This window comes from Azolla caroliniana, unplaced genomic scaffold (genome assembly GCF_043228905.1).
Source record: "Azolla caroliniana isolate FFs.n. ecotype wild unplaced genomic scaffold, voAzoCaro1.0.p SCAF_10, whole genome shotgun sequence".
In the NCBI taxonomy this organism is placed as follows: Eukaryota; Viridiplantae; Streptophyta; class Polypodiopsida; order Salviniales; family Salviniaceae; genus Azolla; species Azolla caroliniana.
Window position 1 is genome coordinate 19,937,010 of NW_028230445.1, and position 27,627 is coordinate 19,964,636.

At 43.2% G+C, this 27,627-nt stretch overlaps 2 protein-coding genes across 6 annotated transcripts; one reads left to right on the top strand and one right to left on the bottom strand.

The window, feature by feature from the left end:
• Positions 1–112: 112 nt before the first annotated feature.
• Positions 113–6,561, bottom strand: LOC147859447 (cyclin-T1-3-like). Of its 5 annotated transcripts, XR_015530314.1 has the most exons (7): positions 5,987–6,561; positions 4,855–4,936; positions 3,693–3,827; positions 3,441–3,616; positions 3,015–3,349; positions 1,882–2,926; positions 993–1,700 (listed from the first exon to the last, which is right to left on the bottom strand). XR_015530314.1 is itself a non-coding variant. In XM_087325318.1 (6 exons), exons 1-6 carry the CDS (start codon positions 6,436–6,438, stop codon positions 455–457), a joined length of 1,032 nt encoding a protein of 343 aa, XP_087181444.1. In that variant the 5' UTR covers positions 6,439–6,554; the 3' UTR covers positions 113–454. The 5 variants fall into 5 exon arrangements, 2 of the variants coding, with proteins under 2 accessions (XP_087181444.1, XP_087181445.1); XM_087325318.1 differs by lacking the exons at positions 993–1,700; positions 1,882–2,926; positions 3,015–3,349 and adding exons at positions 113–489; positions 633–784 and having other exon boundaries at positions 5,987–6,554; XR_015530313.1 differs by having other exon boundaries at positions 1,882–3,349.
• A 2,507-nt stretch (positions 6,562–9,068) lies between these two features.
• On the top strand, positions 9,069–14,407 carry LOC147859448 (transducin family protein / WD-40 repeat family protein). The gene is made up of 6 exons (XM_087325780.1): positions 9,069–9,561; positions 10,265–10,426; positions 11,463–11,649; positions 11,968–12,393; positions 12,623–13,030; positions 13,857–14,407. Exons 1-6 carry the CDS (start codon positions 9,167–9,169, stop codon positions 14,106–14,108), a joined length of 1,830 nt encoding a protein of 609 aa, XP_087181906.1. The 5' UTR covers positions 9,069–9,166; the 3' UTR covers positions 14,109–14,407.
• Positions 14,408–27,627: the final 13,220 nt, after the last annotated feature.

The window sequence follows — 27,627 nt, forward strand, 5'->3', positions numbered from 1 at the left end:
AGTCAGTATCAACAATAACAAAAGTTTGTATGAACAAATTCCTAGTGAGGGAAATTCTAAACTTGAAGAGACCCACACATGCCTCAACTCTCATGGATATTTTGAAGATAGCAAACACTTTAATCTTTAACATCTATTACAAAGAATGGAAGAAAATACACCACATCACATCAGCGTAGGATGGTCTTTTACCTAGCTGAACCATGTATTAGAAAATGCTTATATTTGCCTTACTTAAGGCTAATAAAACTAATGCTAAGCATTTGCATTGTCTATATTCCATGTATATTTACCAAGATGAGGTTCCATCCTCTTCATATAATCTTTGATTTACACTTTGCCAGAAACAGAAACCAGCTAGCTCAACTTGGGATAGTAATATTTACTTACAAAAACTGCAGAGCATTTGGAACCCCAAACAAAAGTTACCAGGAGATATAGGACGTGGTTAAATTCATCTGTCAATTTCCATCATCTGTTGCACAACAACTGATGAAAAACAAACCAAATGAGTGTTAATAAAAGAACATAAATGAGAAGAATTATTAAGAGGCACACTGAGAGGTAGAACTCACAAACGAATAACAATCAAACAGAATCATAATACTAAGCAAAGAATTAATTGTCCTTACTATCCAAGATAACTCGGGTTGTCTTGAACTCCTGCCACCACTCAGGTTCTCCATTGGAAAACAAGTCTATATTGAGAAACCGTGCCGCAATAAACACAGCTCCAGCAGCAATATGATGAGGTTTAAATTGAAGCCATAGTGAGCTACGAAGCCTGCAACCTCACCATTACTTTATTTCATTTCATAAAGGTTTTTAAAGTACATAAAGGGCAAACAAGCCCAGTCATGTAGAAGTTAGAACATGTTTAGTTTCTAAATGAAGAGGATATCTACTATCAATTGGTTTGCAATCTGCATACATGAACACTTTCGATAATCTGGGTATTGCAGACAGACGGCCCTTAAATTTTTCTTGATGTGGCATTGTAATCAGTCTTATGGAAAGACAAGAATGCTAGTGGGGATCCAAATAAATATTTACTCTGGACAGGTAACTACTGCACACTCAAACAAACAGTTACTTCATAAAGCAAAAGAAAAACTTACAACATGGTACTTACAGCAATGATCCTGTCCAGATGTGCACTGCTATAGCTCCCATAAACTAAACCATTCAGCGCTTCAGGAGCCCAATGTGTGTGGAGTTACTGACTATCCCTCCCATATATAGTTTTTTTTTACTAACTCGATCAATTCACATAGTATTACAGAAAATTTTATTTGATCAGTATAATATAGCCTTGCATTTTGCCTAGCCTGTGTAAAAAAATACAATATAAAGAAAAAATGATGGTTTCCATCAGCAAGTAGACAGCAAAGAGAGTAATGCGTCTGAATAAGCTGAAGTTCACACCAACTATGAACTCCACTAGTGTCCATTGATCAGCCTTTATTAGGATTGCAAAATAATTTTTTGCAGGATGTTCTTTTTTATGCTAATGTTTCATAAAGCATATAGCAACTCGACAAAAAGTTAGTATTGCCTTCAAGAATGTGGCTACTAAAAATATGTTCTACAAGATTGAAGTCCAAGTGACCATAAGCATATCTCCTGAAATAATGAACTTCGCACTAACATGCATAGGCCATCCATGGTAGACATGATGGTATGAGACCATTGTCGTTGTCCTGGAAAATGAATGTCCCGTTAATAATCTGTATATTCCATCAAATGAATAACAGAATAGAGATCTTTCAAACGTTTTGGAACGCATAATATCTAACTATTCAAAAGTTGTCTCAATACCCCTAACACAACACACACTAGGTTCATTGCAATTAAGCTTGAAAAATGACGGTGTTAAGATACCTTCCAAATATATAGCTGTCCTTTTCTTTGCAGCCAAGTAAGTGCACCTTGTTATATTGAGCATGGCGCTCACATTTCCTTCTGGATGTAAGAAACGAACTAGAACTTTGTAAGATGTCCTGATATCTTCACTTGAAATAGCCTACTTCTTGGTATGTTCTTGTCAGCCAAGGGTGATTCAAGCTACGAGTTTTTAAACCAACGGGCTGAAACAGCCAAGTAGAATAGCATGCCAAACTGCCTCACTGGCTGAACGTGAAGCACACAAGTAGATGTTTTTGATTCATCAACACCATCTTCACTTGTACTTAAGCGCCCAGCATTACGCCATTACTTGCAGCTTGAGAAGGTTATTCTAATTTCTTCCTTGGTCAGAGCTAGTGGTCCTTGAAAAGAACTCTCCACAACATTATTTAATGACTAGAAATTTTTAACCAGAGTGTTGAAAAAAACTAATTGAATTGCATCAAATTCGTGCCTCACTGACTCAATGATTAAGCAGGCAACAGCATATTTTGTTTGTTGTCTACATCACCACCATCATTTCTTCAGTGCCAAACCTTGCTCCATTAGTCATTAGTAGTAGCTTAAAAATGTTTTTCCAAGTTCTTGCAGACTGAGTGTTGTCCTTGAAAGGACTCCCCCACAACGTTATTCAATTCGTAGAATCCAAATTCAACTGCATGACTCATTCGCTCAATATGACATGGTCAATCACATAAATTATTGTTGATTCATCTACACAGCAATCTTCACTCCTCAAGCATCGAACATTACTCCATTAGTAGCAGTTTGAGAATGTCATTCTCATTTCTTCCTGGGACAGATAGTTGTCCTGGAAAAGGCTTTTCCCCCTAAGCATTATTGCATACTAGTACCTTAAAAAGGTTATTCTAATTGATTATTAGCACATATAAAGGTCCAGGTAAAGGACCCTCTTCACAATGCATCATCTCAAATAGCCTGAAGTCTAGTTCTCAAACAGCCTGCTCATCTCATTTTGTAGTTTGTCAGCGGTTATCCAACTGCTCAGGTGCAAATTTCTCTGGATTTGAAATTCGAATGCTATGTACATTTGAGTGATGGATAATCTCTCAGGGTCTCTGAAATGCTAAATCAAAATCACAAACTACCTCTGAGTGCAGAAATCTTCTTTCACCTAAGTGCAGTTGGATTAGACCACAAGCATTTGTAATTGCCTCTTCAAAATCTTCCTTCACCTAAGTTCAGCTTCAATTAGACAACAAGCATTCATGTTTGCCTCTTGAAAAATCTTCCTTCACCTAAGTTCAGCTTGGATTAAACCACTAGAACTTTGTTTGCCTCTTGGATTAGACAAGAAGCATTTGAGTTTGACCAATACTCGTAGTGATTACAATACCCATTAAAGCTCTAAACTTTGATCAAGTCTCTCTCTCTCAACGAAAAAGAAAAAAAACGAGTCACTTGATTTCATGGAATAAAATATCTGCTATCACAACAATAAGATTTTGAATTCCTCCAAAATTCCTGCACATTAGGAAGGTTTGAATGAAAATGTACACAGATAACTTGCTTACCCATCATTCACAAGTTTCAAAGTCATTTGAAAAAGTGCACTGTGCAGCAGTCCATTTTTATTGAAGACTGTCATCAATAATTTGTATGGATGCTCAACTGTGAGCTCAAAGTCCAAAGCAGTTAAAAGTGTTTGTTCGGCATCCAAAATTTGTTCCTTAAAATGCTCGAACCAATCCTGAGTAAATAAAACAATGCATTCAGAATAATAGACAGATAAAGATCAGTCATAAAGTATAATATCATGAGTTTACATTTCGCATCCTGAAGTTGTATTTTGCCAGTGCTTGTCTATGGGACATTTCATACGAGATAAGAACCATGCTGTCCAGTGTCCTTGGAGTTTCTTCTGATTTTGCAGCCAAAAACAAACAGCTGGTAGAAATTACCTGTTGAAAAATAAAACATAGTATGTATTTAATTATCAAGTTTAAATTGTACTCCTTTCAAGTGAAATTCTAAATTATACATTCTAAACATATATACAATTTTAGGAAATTGGAATCAATGTTTACAATTATGAAACAGAATGTGATACATCTCATCACATTGTGGATGAGAATTTATCACACATGTATGTTGGCATAAAACCAGATGAGCGATACAATGCTTAAAATTTATTCCAATGGAACTTTGGCAGAATTTTTCAACATCTTACTTTGTTGAATTTTGCTTCCATTGACATGGAAAAAAACGATTTATCAGACTAATTCTTCTAAAAGTGGATAGTTGCCATAAAACATGCAATTCTGCAATGCTTATATGCTTGTATCATATTGGAAAAAAGCACATATAGCAAAACATTCCATTGACATGGAATTTTTTTTTGTCATAAACTACAATTCTGTTATGCTTGTTTCATATTAGAGATACAAATATATACCCTAATATTTCCAAACATATTACAAACAAGACTTGATAATAACATTAAAATCATTCTTTGATTACTTGTGTAAACACTAAATCAGCATGTTTCTAAGGTTTATTCAGATTGTTATTAATGCCACTTAATCAATGAAATAGCAATATGTTAAATTCGTGCTTTGAGTACTTCCATAAACATTAAATTAGCATGTTTCTCAAGTCTATTAGAACCGTGATTGAAGCCATGTAATCAACAAACAAACAGATATAACCTGGCATTCAATTACAACTTACAACCAATGTTTTTAATCAACCGAATGATTACAATCAACTCACTATTCAATTATGACTAATAGCATTCAATCAACAAAAGAGCATGAGTAACTCGACATTCAATTATGACCAATGTAATCAACGATGATCAATGTTATTTAGTCAAATGAAAGAATACCAATCAACTCATCAGTAGGAAAAAGAGGCTCCTGCATGCATACGCACACACATAAATGCTATGAGAACCAATCAAAAAGAAATGAAGAGGATGAGATATACAAATCTATCATATGCAGCATGTGATCTCCGCAGAAAAAAACGATGGCAGAGAACCATAGCTGTTGCTATTGTTGATTGAGGCCTGAAAATATTAGAAGAGATGCATTGTTAGATACATGAAGGAGAAAAGTAAGGTTAAAGAAACTCTACATACAAGATTAGACAAAATCATCATTTTTTACTTGATCAAGAAGTTTTAACTCAATATTCAGAGATTTCTGAGCATTAACAACGTTAATTCATTCTCACAGTCAGAAATAGAAGGATAAACATGAGAATTGAATAGACTTGACAGTAGGATGCATATAAAAAGGACAGACAAACATCAATTTCTACAAGATGAAAGAATCATACAAAAAAAATATGGATTAGTGAGCATTATGCTATTTTATAATCATAAGAAGAAGAAGAAGAAAATAAGATTTAAGAGGTTCAACAGGATGATGCATAAAAATGAGAAGACCAAAATCATAAATTTTCTACCTGATCAAAGAATCATTATTTAACATTCAAAATTTCATGGGAATTATGTTAATTTATTCTCACAATAAAGAAGAAAGAAAACATGAGATCAGAGAGGCTCTAAGGTATGATACATAAGAAAGACAAGACACCATAGAAAATCTCTAGGGGATCATGGATTTGTAATTTGACACTCGTATTCATGAAAACTATGTCATTACATTTCTAGTTTCATTCTCGTCAGCATAATTTTATTTCTTCTCGTGAAGGATTATAATAAATTGACAGTCAAAAGACATAATTTCGTACCAATAATTGATCGTTAATAGGCACACATAGAGTCCTAAGCAGCACATTCTTTATTTTCCCATTCAAAGAATGGAGACGGATAAAATATATGATAAGAGTTTCAGAATTCTACGGTAGGACACATGAAAACATAGAGCCAGAGAAAATTAAGCATTTTTCTGCCAGACCACTAAAACACATAGAATTCAAGAAAAGAGAAACAGAACGAGAAACAGATAAAACTCACAGTATTCTATCCGATCATTGAGTTGTATTTAAACATTCAATGATTATGTTTTTGCATTCTCATGCAACACTAAATTGTTCCAATTCTACACATTCAGATTTTCAGAACATATACAGATGAGATGAAGTAACTCACAGTTTCATCCTCATGCCGAGGTTCTGGATAAACGAACAGTAAGACTGGCGAAGAAAACTTTCTTCTACTGCGTCAATACCATCTCTTCTAGAAGGAGAAGACTTTTCAATCTCTTCACGGGAGAAGTAACTATCTGAAGATGATGGTGAAGACGACGGAACGGAAGAGTAGAAATTGTTACTGGTACAAGAAGAAGTTGATGACGACGAAGCAGATGATCCGGGATCTTCTGTTCTAACGATGGATCCGAACAAAGGAAGAGCCACTGTAGATACATCTGCAAGATCTTTGTGATTTGCAAGAAGAAAGTGTTGTTTGGGAGGATGATGATGATAGTGATGGTGATGATGGTAATGGTAATGCGGCTGCTGAGAAAAGTAAGGATTGTGGAGATAAGGAGGAGGAAAAGGAGGCAGTGGTGCACGGGACGGTAAGATCTCTCTTGTAGCCATGGCGTGGCGATGGCGATGGCGATGGCGATGGCGATGGCGATGGCGATGGCGACGGCGATGGCGATGGCGATGGCGACGGCGATGGCGAGGAAAACACAGAAGAGAAAAAAAACACAGGAAAGGAAAAGACAGGCAGAGGGAGAGAGGGAGAGAGACGTGAAGGGGTGATAGGAGGAGGATAGTCATGTTCACACTTGTCCGGACAAATGTTGCATTCACACTTGTCCGGACAAACGTTGTTCTCATTCGGCCAAATGTTACGATTCCTTTCACCACGCATCCATCAATCATGTGGGGGGGGGGGGGGGGGGGGGGCGGTATGTGCACATCTTCTCAAATGTTGCAATGCATGATTATCCATGCCGCTTGCTTCCTTCTCCCGTCCATTTGAGCATTTTGGCCCTTCATAGTCATACATTTGAAGATCTCATGTTCTATCGATGTTAATCCCCGCATTGCGTTGTTGTTACCCGCCTCCTTTGCCTTTTCCATGGGATGTTATCATCCTACTCTTGATTGGGGCTAGCTCTAACGTGAGCATTTGACATGTTTGTGAGCATGTGTTGGACATTTGATAAAAAGAAAATGTGTGGCCATGACGGCGAGGCTTTTTTTTATCCCGTCCTTATCCATCTTTGGAATTCGGCTACCTTTTGGTTGTTGCCAAGAGGACCCATGCCTATATTTATAACAAGGAACGTGTGCGACGTATTTCCTTAAATTTGGCACGAAGAAAGGTAAAAAAGGTTGCGAATGATGAGTAGACCCTGAGAAGTCAGCATGTAGATTAAGAATAGATATAGATATTTTCACATGGAGAGGCTTGTCTAATATATGTAGAATGACAAAAGAAAAGACCCGACTACATTAAGAAAAGTCAACGGAAAAGAGTGATGTAATATGGTCATATATGATAGCTACACCAAGTAATGTAGGCATATATATATATATATATATATTATATACTTGGTGGTGTTTGACATCCCGGCCTTCTTTGTTGATGATCCTGTTATGTTTATTCTAAGAGTATTCTCCACTTGCCACTCCTCTTGTGAGATGTTTAGCAACCTTTGCCTAGCCGATTGCTTCGACAACTCCAACGTTCTCTCCTTTTTCAAAATTTTATTCGCCTCTATTGTTAATCGAGGTGGATTTAATAATGACATCAATTGTGCCACAACTAAGCAAAAAGTTGAGCAATATAAATGTTGGGGTTATTATTAGTGGTTAAATTTTAAAAAGACAAGTGAGGAGGTACCACAAGGCTTTCGATTCTTATGAGAGATTAGTAAAAATAAGTATTGAGGTAGGTATTCATAGAGTATGGGTCAGTGTTGAAGCTTGGTTTAAAACCAAACGACAAATGTAGGGGTATACTAAGTAATTAAAAGGGCCTGATGGAGATGTACTACTCCATATGAAATTGTAGTGCATGGACAAGCTCAACAACAAAAGTTGAAGCCACACGATCTTACAAACATGAAGAGGGAGAGCGTGATGTTGTTTTGCAAAAGTGTGGATCAAGATGTGATATCAATGTAATTCTTGCATGTAAAGTAAGGATGCACAGATGACAAACTAATGGGATGTGAGGCAAGAGTTGTTTTGCAGAAGTGTGGGTCAAGATGTGATATCAATATAATTTATGCATGTAAAATAAGAATGCACACATGACAAACTAATGGGATACGATGCAAGACAACACAATAAAATGGTTGTTGATATGGATGCAGAAGCTAGTTGGCAAAAAATTCAACATATATTTGCATGCATACATACAATAAGAAAAATAAGAATGAAGACATACACATGTACGCAATGTTGAGATCTCAATTAAGATTATAGGCAATAAAAATACATTGGTAAATATAGCATGCATGAACTTTCTTCTTCTCTTTCCACTTTTTTGTCTTCTTGAATGAGCACATACAAGCATATCAAGATCCAAGGCACAACAAACCTACGAAAACCCCAACAATGATGGGTGATAGGTAGGTACAAGGCGGGACACCAAATTTATGGTGTGATGATCCCAACCATCATGACAAGAAAGAAAAATATATTAACGTCTTCTAAGGCCAAAATTGGCCCATGAGACAAGAGAGACGAGTGCTTGATGATGGCAAGCGAATCATGTGAAGGCAACATATTGATGCCACAAAATTGCAACTTTGAAACCTAGCTTATGTGAGTGCATTAGAACTCATGTTGGTAACGACATGAGGTTGAATAAGATTAAAAGCCATTTTTGGCTCGTATCTAACCCAATGTTCAAGGTCGACATTTACAATGTGATATTCTAAATTTGTTTTTTTTTTTTTTTCTCGCCTATTCCCGCTCACTTCCACAATGTCTCCTTCTAATGTTTCCTCAATAAGTCAACTACATGTGTGGCATAGCATCACTTGAAAATCTTTTTCCTAATAGATCTTCTTCGGTACGCCGTCTTTAGAACCTATATAGTTTCAATGTCTTTAATTACCGGAAAACCAGATGAGAGGATTTGGATCTCGTGATTCTTTTGTGTAGCTTTCTTTCATCCAACAAAAGAAGAAGAAGAAAGAAAATAGCAAAGAGCAAAAAAACAAAAAGCAAAGAACAAAAACCAAAAGAACAAAGAACAAAGAACAAAAAACAAAAAAGCAAAAAACAGGACACTCGGTTCCTCTCTGTTCCTTCTCTCCCTTCTTCGCCATAGCTCGTCGACCCCTTCCACAGATTTCTGGCGATGGCGGAACTCGTAGAGACGCACGCAGCTGTCCCTTCCACGGAGAGAGGCCGAGGGATCCTCATCTCTGCCGATCCGAAGTCCCCCTCCATCGTCTACTGTAATGGTCGCACGATCTTCATCCGACGTTTGGACGATCCTCTGCAAATAGACCTCTATCGAGATCATCAGGTACCTGTGTCAGTTGCTCGTTTCTCTCCCAATGGGGAATGGGTTGCTTCTGGCGATTCTTCAGGAAATGTGAAAATTTGGTCTCGTTATGGACCTGACCATACCCTGAAGTATGAGTATCGAGCCCTTTCTGGTCGGATAGATGACCTTCAATGGTCTGCTGATGGACAACGCATCCTTGTCTCTGGTGATGGCAAGGGTCAATCCTTTGCTCGAGCTTTCATGTTCGTGTCTTTATTTTTTTCACTTCTTCGATCCGTTGAATTATTTATGTAGTTTTGATGAAAGGGAGATATTTTGTAGTAAAGATTCCATGGAATGTGGAATGTGAGATATTTTGTTAGAGTTCAAGATCTAGATGGTGTCTGCTGAAATCTTTGAAAAATCTTTGATATTATGGTTGCTTTTGTCATAAAATCGCCATGACATGTTTTGATTTAATCTTGAAATTGTTCCATTATGTTTTTTATAGTTTTTCGGATATTTCATGGATTGTTAGGATTTAAATTAATTGCATTGTTTGACGATGTTTTTAAAAAGAAATTAATGACTTTTCTAACAAGGTTTTGTTTTCAAAAGAGAACTTTGTAGTCTAGATAATATTTTCTTTCATGGACTGTTAGGATTAGAGTGGATGCCATTAATTATACTATTTCATCGTTAGATCCCTTGAATTTTCCATGTTATTCTGAAAAGATAGATTTCTAGCATTTTTACTAATATATCTTCCATGGCAATGTTATAAAGTTGATTTCAGTGTTTGGTGATGATGTTTTAAAGAGAGCTTTGTAGTGAATATTTCATTTATGAATTGTGGATTGCGGACATTGTTAATGTTTGTAAGTTTTTTTGCAGTTTTTCTAGCTAGGATTTCATGGTTTCTTAAGGTTTATCTTTGGTGGCATGATAGTATTGTGATATATGCAGGTGGGATACAGGCACAAATGTTGGGTCCTTTGATGGGCATTCGAAACGAGTGCTGAGCTGCACATTCAGACCTGTTCGACCGTTCCGAATTGTCACGTGTGGAGAGGACTTCCTTGTCAACTTCTATGAGGGTCCCCCCTTCCGGTTCAAGACATCTTTCAGGTGTGTTGATTTAATGCCATTGTCTTTCTCAAAGATTTTCTGCTGTTAAACTCAAAAACGAAGGTGCATTCTTCATAATTGAGGTAATGGGCACATATAACCTTAAACTAGCTAATAAGGAGAGCAGCTAACTACCAATTCCTTGACGGGCACAAAGATGGGCAGCACACAATCTGTTTGGCTGTGGTTTGGACGTGGATACACTATTTCATGATATGTAAAGGGCTAGCTAGATCTTTACTTTATAAATTCCATGGACTAAAGGTCACGATCCTGATGGATGTATCAGAGGATGGTTTCAGTAATGATGATTTCTTAGAATGTGTACAGCTTCAAGTTCCCCCGCCCCCACATTTTCTCCAAATTGTGAACCTTATTAAAGATTAGGCCAGGAGCTTCTTTGAAGTGCAATTTTATGTATGGGAAGCTATCTAACTGAACGTGAGAGAGAGACAACAACAAAACCTCATGCAAGTTTAGGATGGTAAAAGGTTATATAGATCATTTTCTTTGTTAATAGCGTACTCTCCTGGTTAAATATTTAACCTAATAAGCATTCTCAATTAATGACAGCATGTGGAAGATGAGAGTCTTACCTTCCTCAACTGTATGCCTGTACTATGCTACGTCAGTAGGTTTCTGTTGTGGATCAGAGTGGTACATCTTGGATGATCAGACCTTATATTACAACTCATATGGAGATTTATAGATTAAAGAGAATGTAGGAATAATGACCATGATAGAAGTGTAGAAGGGTAGCTAGCACTTCATATGCCAATAACCCCTAAGGTCTTTGTCTACATGATAGTCATCTAGATTGTTGTCAGCCAATGGCCATCCTGTAGCTAATGAACGTGATCTAGAACTTTTGATAAAGTAGTCATTGTTATGTTTGTACATGTCTTGTATCTCCGTGAAAGTAATAAAAGAAGTATATTTTTATAAGTGTATGTTTTGAGGCTTTTGAAACATATTATGCCCCTTTACTGGAGAGTTCGACCAATTCTAAATTACAGATGCTTCTTGCTTCTTGTAGGGGTCATTCAAATTTCGTGAACTGCGTGCGTTTCTCTCCTGATGGAAGCAAGTTTGTTTCAACTGGTTCTGACAAAAAAGGTATTCTTTTTGATGGACAGACTGGCGAAAAAATTGGTGAATTTCTTCCTGAAAATGGGCATAAAGGAAGTATTTATGCGGCAAGCTGGAGTCCAGATGGAAAACAGGCAAGAAAAATAGATGTGTGCACATTATATATGTAAACGCAGTCCGGATTGTAAATATAAGCTTATCTGTGAGTATTGTAGCTTTTCATAAACATGCATTTGGGCACAGGACAAATCCGCATATTCTTTAATATGCATGACCTTGTTTTATGAAAGCAATTCATTTTTTCAACCCTCAGGTTGTAAAAAGTGAGTTCGTAAAGCCATGTTTAAAATCTGAAACTATCCTTAATTGTAGGTTTTCTCTGGTTATCGAACTTTCAAAGTTTAATAATGCAATCTCCTCTAATCCTCTTGCTATTGATTTTGGCTGATTAGATTCTCACAGTATCAGCCGATAAAACTGCGAAGATTTGGGACATTCTGGAGGATGGAAATGGGAAAGTAAATACTACGTTCAACTTTTCAGAGGGTACTGGTGCTGAGGCAATGCAAGTGGGTTGCTTATGGCTTAATGAATACCTGGTTACCGTCTCGCTTACTGGTTCCATCAGCTACTTATCTCCCTCTCATCCAGATAGTCCACCTAGAATGCTTTCTGGGCACATGAAGAATATAACAGCTGTCGCAGTTAATGTAACTGGTAGTAATGCTGAACTCTTTTCTAGTAGCTATGATGGGCTGATAATTAGATGGGTTTGTGGAGCTGGTTACAAAAATAGACTGGAGAAAAAGGATTCTGTTCATATAAAGGCAATGATAGTTGCTGGGGATGCGCTAGTAACCTGTGGACTTGATAATAAGGTAATGTTTTTAGGACTATAGTCATTGAGGTTTTCTATTTGATATGCTTCTTTATTGTCTGATTGTGTTATTTGCATGCATGTTGTTGGAGAAAGGCTTGATATACATAATTTACCTAATGCCATATGGTCAAAAAAGTCTGGACAGAGTCTGTGCATCAATTTGACGATGTAGGATGAGTTGCCAATTTTTCTGAATGGAATTTCTTACTCATTTATTTTGCATATAGCTCCGAAGAAGCCCTTTGCCTGGTGATCTTTATGGAGATGCGGAGGCAATTGACTTGAAATCTCAGCCGAAGGACTTGGATGTAGCTTTGAGATCTCCAGAACTCCTTATAATAACAACAGAAATTGGAGTTATTCTTCTTCGAGGATCTCAAGTTGTGCCAATAAACAATCTTGGTTTCACACCAACGGCTGCTGGAATATCTCCAGAGGGAACAGAGGCCGTTATTGGGAGCCAAGATGGTAAGCTCTATATTTTCTCTATAAAAGGGGATACCCTTGCTCAAGAGAGAGTTCTTGAGAAGCATCGAGGTGCAATTACAAGGATTAGATTCTCTCCTGATGGATCAATGATTGCTTCTGGGGATGCAAATCGAGAGGCAGTCGTTTGGGACACCATCACTCATGAGGTGGGTTTTCTTTCTTTGTGCGACAGTATCTTGTGCTCCAAGATGTACTGTATTTTGTTAAAAAGCCTAGGTTGGAAAATAATAGTTGTAGTACCTGCATTGTTGGAAAGCCTAGTTTGGAAAAGTAATGTTTGTGGAGCCATAAAACTGGGGAAAACAAAGGGATTCTGCCAAAATATTCGCGAAGTTTTCAAAATACCAGTATATCTATGTAGCACAAAATCATGAAATTGGACTCCTGTGCCTTTTCTTGAAAACAATTATATTTCTGAATATTCGCGAAGTTTTCAAAATACCAGTATGATCTATGTAGCACAAAATCATGAAATTGAACTCCTTTGCCTTTTCTTGAAAACAATTATATTTCTGAATAAAAATCATCATTATGTATTTTCTATTTATCGTCAATATTTATATGCTATGGCCCTCCACTTACACATGGGTTTATGTATATCATCATTTTGTGCTTTACATGGAATGTGTCGTACATGCAATGCATCAGATTGGTCTTTACAAATTTCTGTTTTAGTTTATAGTTTATTGCTAGTCTCTCTCTCTCATACGGCTTTGTAAAGGTTAAATCACCAGATTATGCTTTGCACGTTGTGTTGTACATGCAATGCATCAGATTGTGCTTTGTAAATATATGCTCTTGTGCATAGGTTATCGGAACCTCTCTTTCCGTCTCTTATGCATGATTCGTAAAGGTTAAATCATCAGATTGTGCTTTGCATGTAATGTGTCGCAGTGCATTGCAAATATCTATTTTTATTAATATACTTTCCCGAAAGGGCTTCATGAGATTGACTTGTTTTCACACTTGCAGGTAAAACTGAAAAATATGCTTTATCATACTTCTCGAATCACTTGTCTTGCATGGTCACCCGATAGCACAAAAATTGCGACCGGATCGGTGGATACTAACATCCTTGTATATGACATTGGCAAACCAGTTACAGCGCGAGCCACAATTAAAGGGGCTCATCTTGGTGGTGTTACATGTTTGGGATTTGTCGATCCCATCACTGTTGTGAGTGGGGGAGATGATGCTTGTGTACGACTATGGAAGGTGTTGTGAGGTAAAGAGTGTGATGATGAACATGGTTTTTGTCTGTGAATGCCTTTTGTATCAGGATGATGATTTTGAGTGTAAAATAATATATTGTAAAAGTTCTCTCGTTACAATTTAATGACTGGCCCTAAAAATGGTCATCTAAGGTCATTGTTTATAGATTTGGGTTTTTTTGTCTTACATTGCAAGTATTTGGTTTGGTAACTTGCACCAAGTTCAGTGAGATATTTTATTATAAAGCTTAAACAAAAGACTCAATTTTCATTAGAAGATAAAAATGATTATTGTAAGGAATGATTATTCCATTTTTGTGGAGCCACTAAATATAAGATGGCAAGAGCATAACTAAAAAGCTGACTCAAAAACTTCAAGTTTAGATTAAGGTTCACAAGACTTAACATTTTATAAAAAGTAAGTGAAACAATATCTAAAAATTGCCTTCTGCTTTTATGCAAAAGAGGCAAGTTAATGACCTTATTGAGGTTCATCTTGTTTGGCATTTCCTAGATATAGCCATAGATACTATGATAATAGTATCTTGGAGCTCTCACCTAGACCAAAATTCAAGCATACTACAATTTCTTAAGCACTTCAACAAAGGAGTATAATTTAACATTACCAGCTTTTGTGAATTTCTATTTATTATTTGACATGCATTATAGACTAGCTAATGCTAGATGAACATACTTTGCAAAGATAAAATGCTAACCAGCACACCCAACACAACTAACAAATAATCCTATGTTAATAACGTGCCAAACTTTGCAATAGAGAGGTTTTGGGAGGATTAATTTGTCTGTAATGACAATGCTTGTCATTACATTACTGAAGTCTAAGAGTATACTTGACATCTTATGAAATGCTTCATAAAAACACGAGTGTATGCGTCATGCATATCTAGTTTAGATGACAGGTTCCTTTGCTTTCCCAACTATTTTTCATGGAGAGTTTTGTGAAAGTGAGAAGATCAACCAATTTCACACATATCGATGACTCTAGCTTGACTCAAACTCCACCAATAGTAGAGCCCATTTAGCATTTCTTGTCGATATGTGAACATCTTGAAGTACATATGGGATCAAGGACATGCTAGTAATTATTGCAAAGCGATGAGGAAGTAGGAAGATTTTATGTTTTTTACACACGTACACCAAATGCTAACATCTACCTTTTTACTTATAGGATGCCTTTCTCAACACTAGACATGGATATATTATCAAAGTAAATATAGTGCATAAGCTTGTTCTAAGAACCTTGTTGCATAAGAATGGCTCAAATGGCACGGGATCCAACACTAAGAGAGACCAATAGTATTCCTATCAGGTGATGTAAGAATAGGGACATTTGTAATGAATTCTTTTATCCTTTACCCTCATAAATTGCTCTTGAGTTGTTGATGCCCATGCAACGTTGTTGGCACAAAGAATGAAACGAAATATATAGAGTATTTGCATCAACATATGAATAAATCTTTCAAAATATCGTACTTATGGAAAAAGCCCTCCAAAGTTTGATGTTTTTTGGGTGACATCCTTTGAGTTGCCTCAATCTTTGAGCTATCAACTTGAATTCCGTGAGACACTACATGACAAAACAAACCTCTTTTCCAATGTGACACTTCTCGGGATTTAGTTGCATCTTGCATTCATCCAACCTCTTGAAAGCCAACCACACCTTCAAGTGATCTTGCGTGCTAATATATATTGCAAAGCCATATATAAAGACTCTAATAAACTTCACAAAGAAAGCTTGAACACATTATTTTCAAGATGATCAAAGGTGAATACAACAATTGTTAATCCAAATGGCATGCATCAATGTGTAAAACATTCCCAAGGTGTAATAAAAGTAATCTTTCTTTGGTTTTCCTTAACAATCTTAAATTGAAAGTAACCAAAATAACCATCACCCAAGAATGCATTACATGCCTTGTTATTTAATCTAGGATTTACCCTGAACCACATGTGTCATATTGTATGTTTTAATTAGAGAAAGAGATTGTCTCTCGAGCAATGATGAGTAATGGTGGAGTTGCATCAAATATTGCCCTCATAAGATCTATTCATCAAGGATACTTAGCACATTATTGTTTAATTATCTATCAAATATTGGTAATGTTATTGAGGTTTGCAACAAATGATGATATTGTGGGTCCGTACTTTCCATGCAGGGGACAATTGGCAGTGCAAGCTTTGGTAGATGTTTCTTTCATGTTTCGAAAACCCTCATTAAGAATCTTGAGAAGGGGATGCACGAACGGGACCAATTTGCGTTGGGGTCTGGATTGCATATTATTGGAAGACATCTTGCCTCATCTTGTGTACAAAGAGAGGTTTTGAACGTTTGGGTTGGAATTGACATGCAGTTAGGAAAGGCTCTATCTTTTGACATTTGGGGTATATTTTGGGAGTGAATGCTATAAATGCCCAATTAATTGAAATTATTACTAACAAGTTGAGGGATAGGACAATGTATTGGAAGTTATAATCTTGGCCATGTCATGAATGCCTTAAAACTCATACAATATATGAATGCCTTAAAACCCATGTTGTTGTTGCCACCACGGACTAAGAAGGTTTTGCATTTCATTTAGCAATCTCTTTGATGTTTGTCATGGAGAAAGTGAGGTAAGATAGGGATCACACTCACAACTAAGGATATCTATTCTCTAATATTTTATTGAGAAGAAGGGTATGACATGGGAGGATGACAATTAAGGCATCATGGTGGCAATTACTAGGTAGTATTTGTATGGGCACCACGTAGTATTGTAATTTCTTGCGAATGGAGTTACTCTATTGGCATGGAAAGAAAAAATAAAGCCAACAATTTAATTGTTTGTTTCATTTCAAGATCAATGAAGGAGGAGATGTAATTGAGGCTAGATCCTAGAGGGTTTTGGACTTTGTTGAGGTGCAATGATTAATATGCATCCCACTCAATTTGGGTTTATTTGGCATAACTACAAAGTATAGCATACAAAGGGTCCTTTACCTATTGAGATTGAAGAGCAACCATGGATGATGGGGTTGATTGTTGTTAATGGGTTTAGGCTCAAATTTACAAGGAATTACTAATCTATAATATCATTTCCTTCATTGAATACCTTTGATGACTATCATCCAATAGTAAACACGAACAAAAGGTACATAACTTTGATTATGGATGGTGATAGATCTTGAAATGTAGTTGACTATAAATTGTCACCTCTTGTGAAGGTCCTTGATTTTGAAATATTGGTCAGGGTTTATCTTTGGGATTAGCGGGTTGAGGGAAAAGTGCTCTTTATCTTTGGGAAGATTAAACGAGGGGCTAGACACCCCCTAAATTTATTGCATTTTCATAATAGGGAAAAGTACTAGGATACCCCTGGAAGTTCGTCTATTTACCAGAATGCCCTTGAAAGTTCCAAATTTACCAAACTACCCCTATGTCCAAAAAATTAGACTTTATAAAGTAATTATACACTCAAATCTACAAGCCCTATTTACCAAATATGGAAGAAATGGACCCGGACTAGCCCTATTTACCAAAGATTTGAGTGTATAATTACTTTATAAAGTGTAATTTTTTGGACATAGGGGCAGTTTGGTAAATTTGGAACTTCCAGGGGTATCCTGGTACTTTTCCCTTCATAATAAAATAAAGTAAAAAACCACTCTCCTTGTGTTCTCTCACCACATTTTAATATTCATTGACTATGAATGTATATACTACATTAATCTATTATTATTATTTATTTTTTTCCAAAATGAAGCTACTTTCCCATTAATTAGGAAGGATTATTACAAAGAGATTGTACAAGGAGGCTTATACATAGATCGGGGAATCCCCCTCTGATCAAGTTCAAGAAAATGAGACTAGTTATATCGCCTTTCGGATTGACTACTTAATGTAAGTACCTATAGCTAAAAACGGTGCCCTTCAGTGATGGCTAGTATGAGACAACTCTTGGGGTCGACAACGAAGGGAGGGTGGTAAGTGAGATGGAAACAACTAGTGTGGGGGTTGGTAGTTCCACCTCGGGCCACTTCCTCCTTGTGTCACCATAGGCGTGTTTCGCCATTTCTGCCAAAAGCGCAAACGGGCAGTAACCATGTCATTGGAATGGATGCAAACCTCGTCCACTTGCCCTCGTAGGCAGATGATAAGCGCAAACCATATGTCCATGATCACTTCCTCTGGGGGGCCGCACCAAATCCTAAAAGACCTTTAGGCAACGCGCTTTCCATACATACCACAGAGTGAAGCCTACGATCAACATCCAAATGTCCAGGAACCTAGGGGATGTAGACTACAACCCTCTCTCAAATCGAATCTTGGTGATTTTGCCTCTCATGCATACGTAGCACCAACTATCCGTATTGAAGGCGTCTGTCCACCTATCGACAAAGTGATGAAGCCATGCCGTAACACTCCACGATGTTGTTCCTTCCACTTCACATGCCGCAAGGAGGCGAGTCACTCTATCTCATACCTTTCGAGCTTGAGGGCAATCCCACATACAATGCCTCAGAGTCTCAATAGGTGAATGGCAAAGTTGGCAGCCTAACGATGTCGTGAAGAAAACCGTCCACAAGCGGAATCGGTGCACCGGAGCGTAGGAACTGGCTCTTCATGCACGTGCGCCTTATGTTGTACATAAGAGAGAATTAGGTACATAGAAGATCCTAGGTAGGTAGATTCGGTAGGAAGGAAGTTAATGGGAAACGGCTCCTTTCTTGCCTATAAAAAGGGGGGAGACGAGGAGGAGGAAGGGGGATCGCGGTTAGAGAGGACGAAGTGCTGTCGGGTTGTCGGCCGAAGGCTTCTCTCTCTTCCATACTCCGTAGCTTCTTCCTGTGCAGGGTTTCGGGAGGCTCGCGTTGCTCTGAGGAATGCCCGAGTGCTTCCGGCAGCACCTCCAACCTACTCCTTTCTTTCTGAGCATTTACGGAGAGGCATCAGCATCTGTTCGCCAGCCTGTTTGGTTGTAACCGACTTCGGGCTTCTTGTTGTTTGTCCTTGTTAATATATATATACATACATTCGTGTCTCTCTACGTCGGTGTCCCACTCGCGTCTTTGTGTCGAAGGGCTGTGTCCCTGTGAATCTACGCCCACACGTAGTGGGTCCCTTCCCTTCTCCTTTGTCTCTTGTTCTTCGGTACAAGACCCCCGAGGCCCCGCCTCATTCCACTCATCCGCGAGGAATACCTCGACATCTTGGTGAACCCGATGTGAACGAGGCGGCAGAAGAGTAGAAGATGAAGGGGTCGGATCTTGCGGAGGCCATGGCTTCGGCCGTGGATCGGATATTGAGCGCACGTGAGGGCACCGACGCCCTCGACAGAGCCATTGAGGTGGTCGTCGGTACGATCGGCCGGTTCAGCGGAAAGGATGCCACGAAGTATTTGGCGTCCTACGGGGCAGAAATGCTGATGCGGGACATTCCGGAAGAGAGGCGTCTTGCCGGGTTCCCTCGAGTGGCGATGCTGAGCATCCATGCGGAGGTGCTCGAGGTACGGGCGGAGAGCCGTACCTGGGAGGAGTTTGAAGGCCGACTCCTAGAGAAATACGGGCTGGACGACGCGCTCCGGCTTTCGAAACGGGACTTCATGGAATGGGTGGAGTTCCCCGGCAAGGGAAGAAACGCGTCGGCACTCCTCCGGGAGTTTGAGGAACGCTTTGCGCGCCTTTCGGCGCTTGACCGAACCGTTCTGGATACGAGCCGGGTCCTACTGTTCGTCAAGTCGATGGACGAGCGGGACCGGGATCAAGTCGGCTCCTTGCTGGAAACCGAAGACGGGCTGACGACCGACTGGGCTGCGGTTAAGAGAGTCTGTGGCCGTTTCGACAAACGGCGAGAATGGGTTGATAACGGGGCGGCCGGTGCGGGCTCGGTCATAGCAAGGAGGCTTGAACCGGCACCGCAAGGGCGAAGGGAAGAGACCCGGGAGCGGCTCGAAACCGGTTCGGCTTCGACCGGCATGGTCAATGGCTCGTCCGGAGGAGCAACGTTGGAGGAGTTGACGCGGGCGATAAAGGATCTCCAGATCGCCCAGGCTCGAAGGGAAGGCGACGAACCGGCTCGTGACCGACGACCGGCAACAGGGAACAGGTGCATGTGGTGCGACGAGGTCGACCACATCCGGAAGGACTGCGGCGATTTCGCAGAGGCGTTGAGGAACCGAGTGGTGTACCTATGGGAAGGCCGGGTGCACGCCAGCGACAACAGAAGGGCCCTAAACCGAAACGACGGGCGAGGAGGAATGAAGAGACTGATGGAAGAGGCAACGGCCTGACACGTGGAGGCCATCCACTACTCGGCGTCGGCCAGCATTCGGGTCGGGGGCAACGAGGCCCGAAAGGAGAGCAAAGACGGATTCTGGTCGGCAATGCTGGAAGGCCTCGCCGGCGCACGGCTGAGGAAAGATGAAGCGGACCGCGCTGAGAGACGGGTCCGGGAAATAACCGGGTGGAGCGACCCGGTCGAGGAGAAGACGGGCTTCGTAGAAGCCGCCTGCAGGAACTACGAGGCTCTGGTAGAAGACAAACAAGTGGGGAAAGCCGGAGCGGCCGGGCCCTCACAACGATACGAGACCCGATTCGGGCAACGACAGAACGAAGCCGCTGGGTCCAGCGCGCAAGATAACCCCAGGAAGGGCGGATACCGACTGGGGACGGAAATAGAAAGGGCCACGGACCTACGAAAGGTCCTAGAAGAACGGATCCTCGACAACAAAGTGGAGCTGTCATTGCGGGAGGTGCTAGGGATCACTAAGAAGGAGTTCCACGACTCCATTGTGGACTTGGTGAAGCGGAAGAGGCTGTCGACGGAGACGGAACCGGAAAGACCGGTGGAGGTGCGGACGATGCACATCGACGACATGGCGCTGGAAGATGAGTGGGCGGAGAGCCACTATTTGAGGCCACACTGGGCCCGAGCGACCACGGAGACCCCGATAAAGATCGGAGATGTCCATGAACCGGTGGTGGCACTGGTGGACCACGGTTCGGAAATAAACCTGATGTCCATGGATTTCTACAAGAAGGGAAAATGGCCGATCAACACCAAGCACGAGTGGAAGATACGTGCGGCAACGCGCGCCACCGAGGAACTGCACGGGGCCTGCCCGAACATGCGAGTCAAGATTGGCGACGCCGAGATTGACCAGCACTTCTTCGTACAGGAGACGTCCTCGCACCCGGTCATATTAGGGGAATCGTACATCACGGCGGCGCGAATGGAGACCAAGGTGCTGGACAACGGTTCGGCCTACGCGAGGGTCAAAAGCCAGGACGGGCGCCATTCGGTCCAATTTCTGACGGTGCGGCCGAACCACGAGCGAAACCGCGAATCCCTCGGTGGCGAGAACCGAGAGGATTTTTAGAGAGGGCTGCCAAGGCGTGGGGCCGAGACAGTCCGGACACTCGGGAAAGACCCCACAACTGTACGATAGAACCGAAACCGAAGAAACCTTGTACGATAGGTAGAAAATTCTGCTTCTCCAACAACGGAGGGTGTATGATAGTCGGTATCGTTGGCCGAGAAAGGGCAAGGGCGGAGGAGCGACTTCGAGCGTGCGGAGTTCTCGGCCTGGACGAGGAAATCAGCGGGGCCGTGGAGGCGGTCTCCTTCGACGACACCTTGGGGATGCTGAGGAAGGTAGCCGAAGAAGACCTTAACGAAGACCGGACGATATCGGTATGTTCCGAAGAGATGTACGAAGTCATCGCGAACTTCAGTCAGGGGCTCGGGTCGGATCGGAGGCCCGAGTTAGCACAAAGTACAAGACTGTGGACCGGAAGGTAAGGCCAGTCATGGCACCCTTACCGGAGGGCAGCGAGTCCCGAATCAGAGGGGTTGCGTCGGACCCCAGCTTACGAGATCCGGTCTGCATAGGACACACCTTCACCGACGGGACGCTCCGGGAGCTCAAAATAGGTGGGGGCGGGTTCTTACTGCCGGCGGAGTAAGACCGGTTTCGGAGAATGCTCGGAAGGCACGGGAAAGCCTTCGCATTCTCACCGGAAGAGATCGGGTGCGCAGACCCGACAATCGTGGAGCCGATGGTGATATTCACGGTACCGCATGTGCCGTGGAATCTCAAGCCGATTCTAGTACCGAGAGCTCACATCCCAAAGTTGATGGAGCTATTGAGGCAAAAGGTCGATATGGGCATTCTCGAACCGTCGAGTGCCCCATACTCGAACCGATGGTTTACCGTACCAAAGAAAAACGGAACATTGCGCTTCATTCAAGACCTGCAGCCGGTCAATAGAGTGACCATTCGGAACGCAGGAATCGGACCGACCATAGACGAGTTCGCGGAGGCCTTCTCCGGAAGGTCGATTTACTCGGTCGGTGATCTGTACTCGGGGTACGACCAGTTCCAGCTAGCCGTGGAGAGCAGAGACATTACGACGATGCGAACTCCCCTCGGCCTAGTGCGAATGTGTACCATGCCACAAGGAGGGACCAACTCAGTGGCCCACATGGTGGATGCAATGAACAAGGTACTGAGGGATTGCATCCTGGACATCACCATGCCATTTCTAGACGACATCCCGATCAAGGGGTGCCCGGTGGAAGAGAAGGACGCAACACTCGGACCAGACGGATGCCGACGATTCGTGGCAACACACATCGACGACTGCGAGAAGGTGCTACAAAGGCTAGAGGATGCGAGGCTCACCTTCTCCGGGGAGAAATCGGCCTTCGGGCAATCAGAAATCCTGGTGGTCGGACACCTATGTGGACCATATGGCCGGAAGCCGTCTCCGGCAAAGGTAGAAGCCATCTCCGCGATGAAGACCGACTGTAGCTCGGTTACGGAAGTTCGGAGGTTCCTGGGGGCATGCGTATTCTACCACATATGGATCCCGCATTACGCCCACGTTGCGGAACCGCTATACGAGTTGCTGAAGAAGGGGCGAAAATTCGAGTGGCGAGATGAGCACACAGAGTCGGTTCAGAAGTTGAAGGAAGCTCTTGCGGCAGCACCGGCGCTCCGGAAGGCTGTCTACGAGAAGGGTACCCCGGTATACATAACGGTGGATACGAGTCCGACCGGGATCGGATGGGTCGTCAACCAAGAAGACGGGGACGACATTCAGTTCCCGATCCGATTCGGCGCGAAGGTCCTCAGTGAGCGACAACGAGGGTACGCCCAGGTTAAACGCGAACTCTGGGGTATCGTTTCGGCAGTAAAGGCCGACAAAGACTACCTGATCTGGACAGAAGTGATTATCGAGATGGATTGCCTGCCAATTCTCGGCATGGTTTCCGGATGCGCGACACCGGACCTGGCGATGCTCAGGTGGATAGCGTACATCAAGTCCCTGGACCCAGAAATACGACACATTTCCGGAAAGGACAACGCCATGGCCGACATGCTTTCGAGGACGAGGTTTGATGACGAGGGGGGCATGGTTTCGGAGGACGAAGAAGTCGGCGTGGACTTCTTCGAGGCAACGTATGTGACGACCGATGGGACGAGCACTCCGGCACTTAACGGCTTCGACGAGAGCAAGTACGACGGCGAGTGGCTACAAATCGGTGGTTTCTTGAGGACAATGACGCCGGATGCGTCATGGAGGAGAGACGAGGCCAACTGGATCCGGAAGAAAGCATACCGATTCTTTCTCCGGGACGGATACTTATGGAAGCACCCGAAGAAGAGGAACGACGTCCCGCTCCGGGTGGTGGCGATGAAGGAAGAACAGGAGGAGCTGCTGACGGCCTACCACGACAGCCCTTGGGCCGGACACCGAGGAACGTGGGCCACGTTCGAGAAGATAAAGGGGAAGTACTGGTGGCCAGGACTGTACCGGGACGTGCATCGGTTCGTGACAACTTGCGAGAGCTGTCAGATGCACTCCATAGTCCGACATCGGGACGGGCTTCACCCTACGTACCCTCCGACCATCCACTTCAAATGGATGGTAGACCTGGTGACGATGCCGATGGGAGTAGGACAGATGCGGTATCTGGTCCTGGCTCGGGAAGATCTGACGAACCAGGTGGAAGGCCGGGCCCTTCAGAACAAAACGACCGCAACCGTATGTCGGTTCCTGATCGAGGACGTGATATGCCGGTACGGGTGCGTCGGGAAGATCGTGGCTGATCGCGGGGAGTTGGACGCCGAAGAGGCCGAGGAGCTGTTCGACCGGCTAGGAGTCAAGCTCTCGCTTACCACTGCGTACAATCCGGAGGCGAATGGAAAGGTGGAGCGTGGACATGGACCGATCGTCAAGGCGTTAGTTCGGGCATGCGGAGGTCAAGTCGGGAACTGGCCGCGGCTGCTGCCTTACGCGTTGTGGGCTGACCGAACTACGCACAGTTCGGTAACCGGATTCATGCCGACAGAGCTCATGTTTGGGCAGAAGCCGATCATGCCGATGGAACGTACGATCTTCTCATGGGCAATCGTGGACTGGAGAGACGAGATGAGCTGGGAGGAACTATTGGCGGCGCGCATACGTCAACTCGAGCGAAGGCCGGAGGACGTGGAGCAGGCTGCGGGAAAGCTTCGGGAAGCAAGGATGAGGAACAAAGCCCGGTTCGACCTAACGCACCGGCTCCGACCGAAGAAGATCGAGGAAGGCGACTGGGTGCTAATCTACGACAACAGCCTCGACAACCAGCACCGAGCGACACGGAAGTTCGCAAGAAGGTGGTTCGGGCCTTACGTGGTACAAAGCGCTAACGACAACGGGACGTACCATCTGGCGGAACTCGACGACACGAGAATGGCGATACCGGTAGCTGGGAAGCGGATCAAAGCGTTCAAGAAGCGTCACGACGACGAGCCGGATCCGGTTAACCTGGACTGGGACGACGAACGATCCGAAACCGAGGAAGAACCGACGGGCGGGGAATGAAGGCTGGACCGGTTTTCTCTCTCCCAACTCAATTTGGCGCATGCCGGTGGATGCCCGGTTAGGTGGGGACGGATGTTGTGAAGAAAACCGTCCACAAGCGGAATCGGTGCACCGGAGCGTAGGAACTGGCTCTTCATGCACGTGCGCCATATGTTGTACATAAGAGAGAATTAGGTACATAGAAGATCCTAGGTAGGTAGATTCGGTAGGAAGGAAGTTAATGGGAAACGGCTCCTTTCTTGCCTATAAAAAGGGGGGAGACGAGGAGGAGGAAGGGGGATCGCGGTTAGAGAGGATGAAGTGTTGTCGGGTTGTCGGCTGAAGGCTTCTCTCTCCTCCATACTCCGTAGCTTCTTCCTGTGCAGGGTTTCGGGAGGCTCGCGCTGCTCTGAGGAATGCCCAAGTGCTTCCGGCAGCACCTCCAACCTACTCCTTTCTTTCTGAGCGTTTACGAACAAGCATCGGCATCTGTTCGCCGACCTGTTTGGTTGTAACGGACTTCGGGCTTCTTGTTGTTTGTCCTTGTTAATATATATATACATACATTCGTGTCTCTCTACGTCGGTGTCCCACTCGCGTCTTTGTGTCGAAGGGCCGTGTCCCTGTGAATCTACGCCCACACGTAGTGGGTCCCTTCCCTTCTCCTTTGTCTCTTGCTCTTCGGTACAAGACCCCCGAGGCCCTGCCTCATTCCACTCATCCGCGAGTAATACCTCGACAACGAGCCGCCACGTTTACCTAACCATTCGCCAACGGGAACCACATTATGACCGATTTGCCACCAAAAAAACTTTATCTTTTCCGGTGTCGCGGTTTTCCGTGTGTGCGTGTCAAAGGGGCGGGATCACGGGGGTCTCGGACGAGGAAGAGAGGGATGCTAGGAAACCGACTCCAGACACGTACCAGAGGCAACCAAACACGAGAGAGAGAGAGAGAGAGAACACCGACTCTTATGTACAGGAAACAAAGGAGGGGGGGAGCTATGCACCCAACACCATGAGAGACACCAATATGCGTAAACAGATATGAATAAATATATTACAAAGGGGAAGATACAACCCCGGCTTCGAGCCGGATACACTCAGAAGAAGAAGAAGAACTTAACCCAAACAGAGCTTTGCCACCATGGCTGCCGCACCCAACTTCTCAAGAAGGAGAAGAAGAAGAAGACCACAAGTAAGAAAGTTACTCACCCTAGAAAATTCTTAACAAAATGACCCTCGACCAAAATGGTATACCCTTGTGACTCAAAATGGGCAACCCATTTACAAGGGACCCTCCCTTCCTTTTATAGCACAAGGAGGGAGGTGCGTAACAATGTGGGATAAATCCCGATTTACATGGGATTCTCAGTCCCGACTTGACCCTTTTATTCACACGTTTTACAAGGATAAGTGCACATGATGCACTCCGCTGATTCTTTTGATATTCCCTAGTTTCTCACTATGGCCCGAAATCTTCACGACATTTGCCCCCACTAAACCGCACGTCCACCAATACGTGCCAAGTTCGGAGAAGGGTGAGAGATTCCGGTAGGTGAGGAACCGGTCTTCCGTAATCCGCATTCCGGCTACGTGTTGGCCTTGCCGGTCTAAACTGTCGGCACCGATTCCTTCTTCGTGTTTGCCTCCCCGTAGGCTTGTTCAACCTGTCGATAGGTCATTCGCCGCGATCCCGTAGCACACGTGCTTCCCGTTGGCCCTTCTTTCGACCGCATGCACGCTTCTCGTTCCTTCAAATACGCGGTGTCCTCCGTCCGAGGAGCACCCGTGATGGCCCGCTTGGCCTCTGTCGACCTTCGCTGTTGCCATTGGTTTGGGGCCTTCCGCTTGCTGTCATCCCCTCACCCCCACCAGCTAGTTATCTCGGGTTTGGCCTCTAACGCCAGTTGTTGCCATTGCGACTGAGCCGCCGAGATCTCCGAAGTGGGTGTGGAGGATCCTTCTCCGGCCCTCGATCTTGTTTCCGGTCTCCATTCCGCGTAGTCCATTTACGCGCGCCCGTGCTCTCGTTCCCGGCACCGCCGTGTGCCTTCTTTCTCCTTGTTCGGTACCACCTGTGCCGAACGTTGTCCCGTTGTCGTGGAGAAAACCGGCCATAGGAGGAAACGGGGAAAAAGATGCAGAAATAGACCCTTACGTGTGGCCGCGCTATTTGTTAAGATGTAAATAAACTAGGTAGTACACATTAATTGTCTAGGGAATCCAAGCGTATCTCAGTCCGACGGGACAGAGGATAAATGTATGTAACCGAGGGAGTAACGGTCTTCCCCGGAAGCCTATAAAAGGGAGGGGAGAAGACTGATACAGGGATCACGCATTTTTGAGTGGACGAAGTGCTGTCGGACTGGGAACTGAGCTCTCCCCTCCACTATCGTTGTTGCTTCTGCAGGGATTTTGGGTTAGGTTGGTTGCCTCAGTTGCGTGAAAGCCCGAGTGCTTCCGATAGAGGCTCCACTACGTATTTTAGTGCGTGTGTTCGACTGTGTTGAGTCTGTCACCGGCTTGCTGGTTGTAACATTGCAAGCTCTATAATCTACAATACTGTTATTGGAATTGATTCTTTCCTTCTGTCTCTCTGTGTTTCTGCGAATCTCTCTCCCTCTTCTCTCTCACGCTCCTCGGTTCAGGGCCCTCGCGGTCCCGCCTTATTTCATACGC

Excerpts from the sequence above, each read along its gene's own strand:
- LOC147859448 (XM_087325780.1), top strand. The coding sequence starts at position 9,167 with ATGGCGGAACTCGTAGAGACGCACGCAGCTGTCCCTTCCACGGAGAGA. Across the intron at positions 11,650-11,967 it reads GGAGTCCAGATGGAAAACAG|ATTCTCACAGTATCAGCCGA; the intron begins GCAAGAAAAATA and ends TTGGCTGATTAG. Across the intron at positions 13,031-13,856 it reads GGGACACCATCACTCATGAG|GTAAAACTGAAAAATATGCT; the intron begins GTGGGTTTTCTT and ends TCACACTTGCAG.
- LOC147859447 (XM_087325318.1), bottom strand. The coding sequence starts at position 6,438 with ATGGCTACAAGAGAGATCTTACCGTCCCGTGCACCACTGCCTCCTTTT. Across the intron at positions 3,828-4,854 it reads ATGCTGCATATGATAGATTT|GTAATTTCTACCAGCTGTTT; the intron begins GTATATCTCATC and ends ATTTTTCAACAG. Across the intron at positions 3,617-3,692 it reads ACAACTTCAGGATGCGAAAT|GATTGGTTCGAGCATTTTAA; the intron begins GTAAACTCATGA and ends TTATTTACTCAG.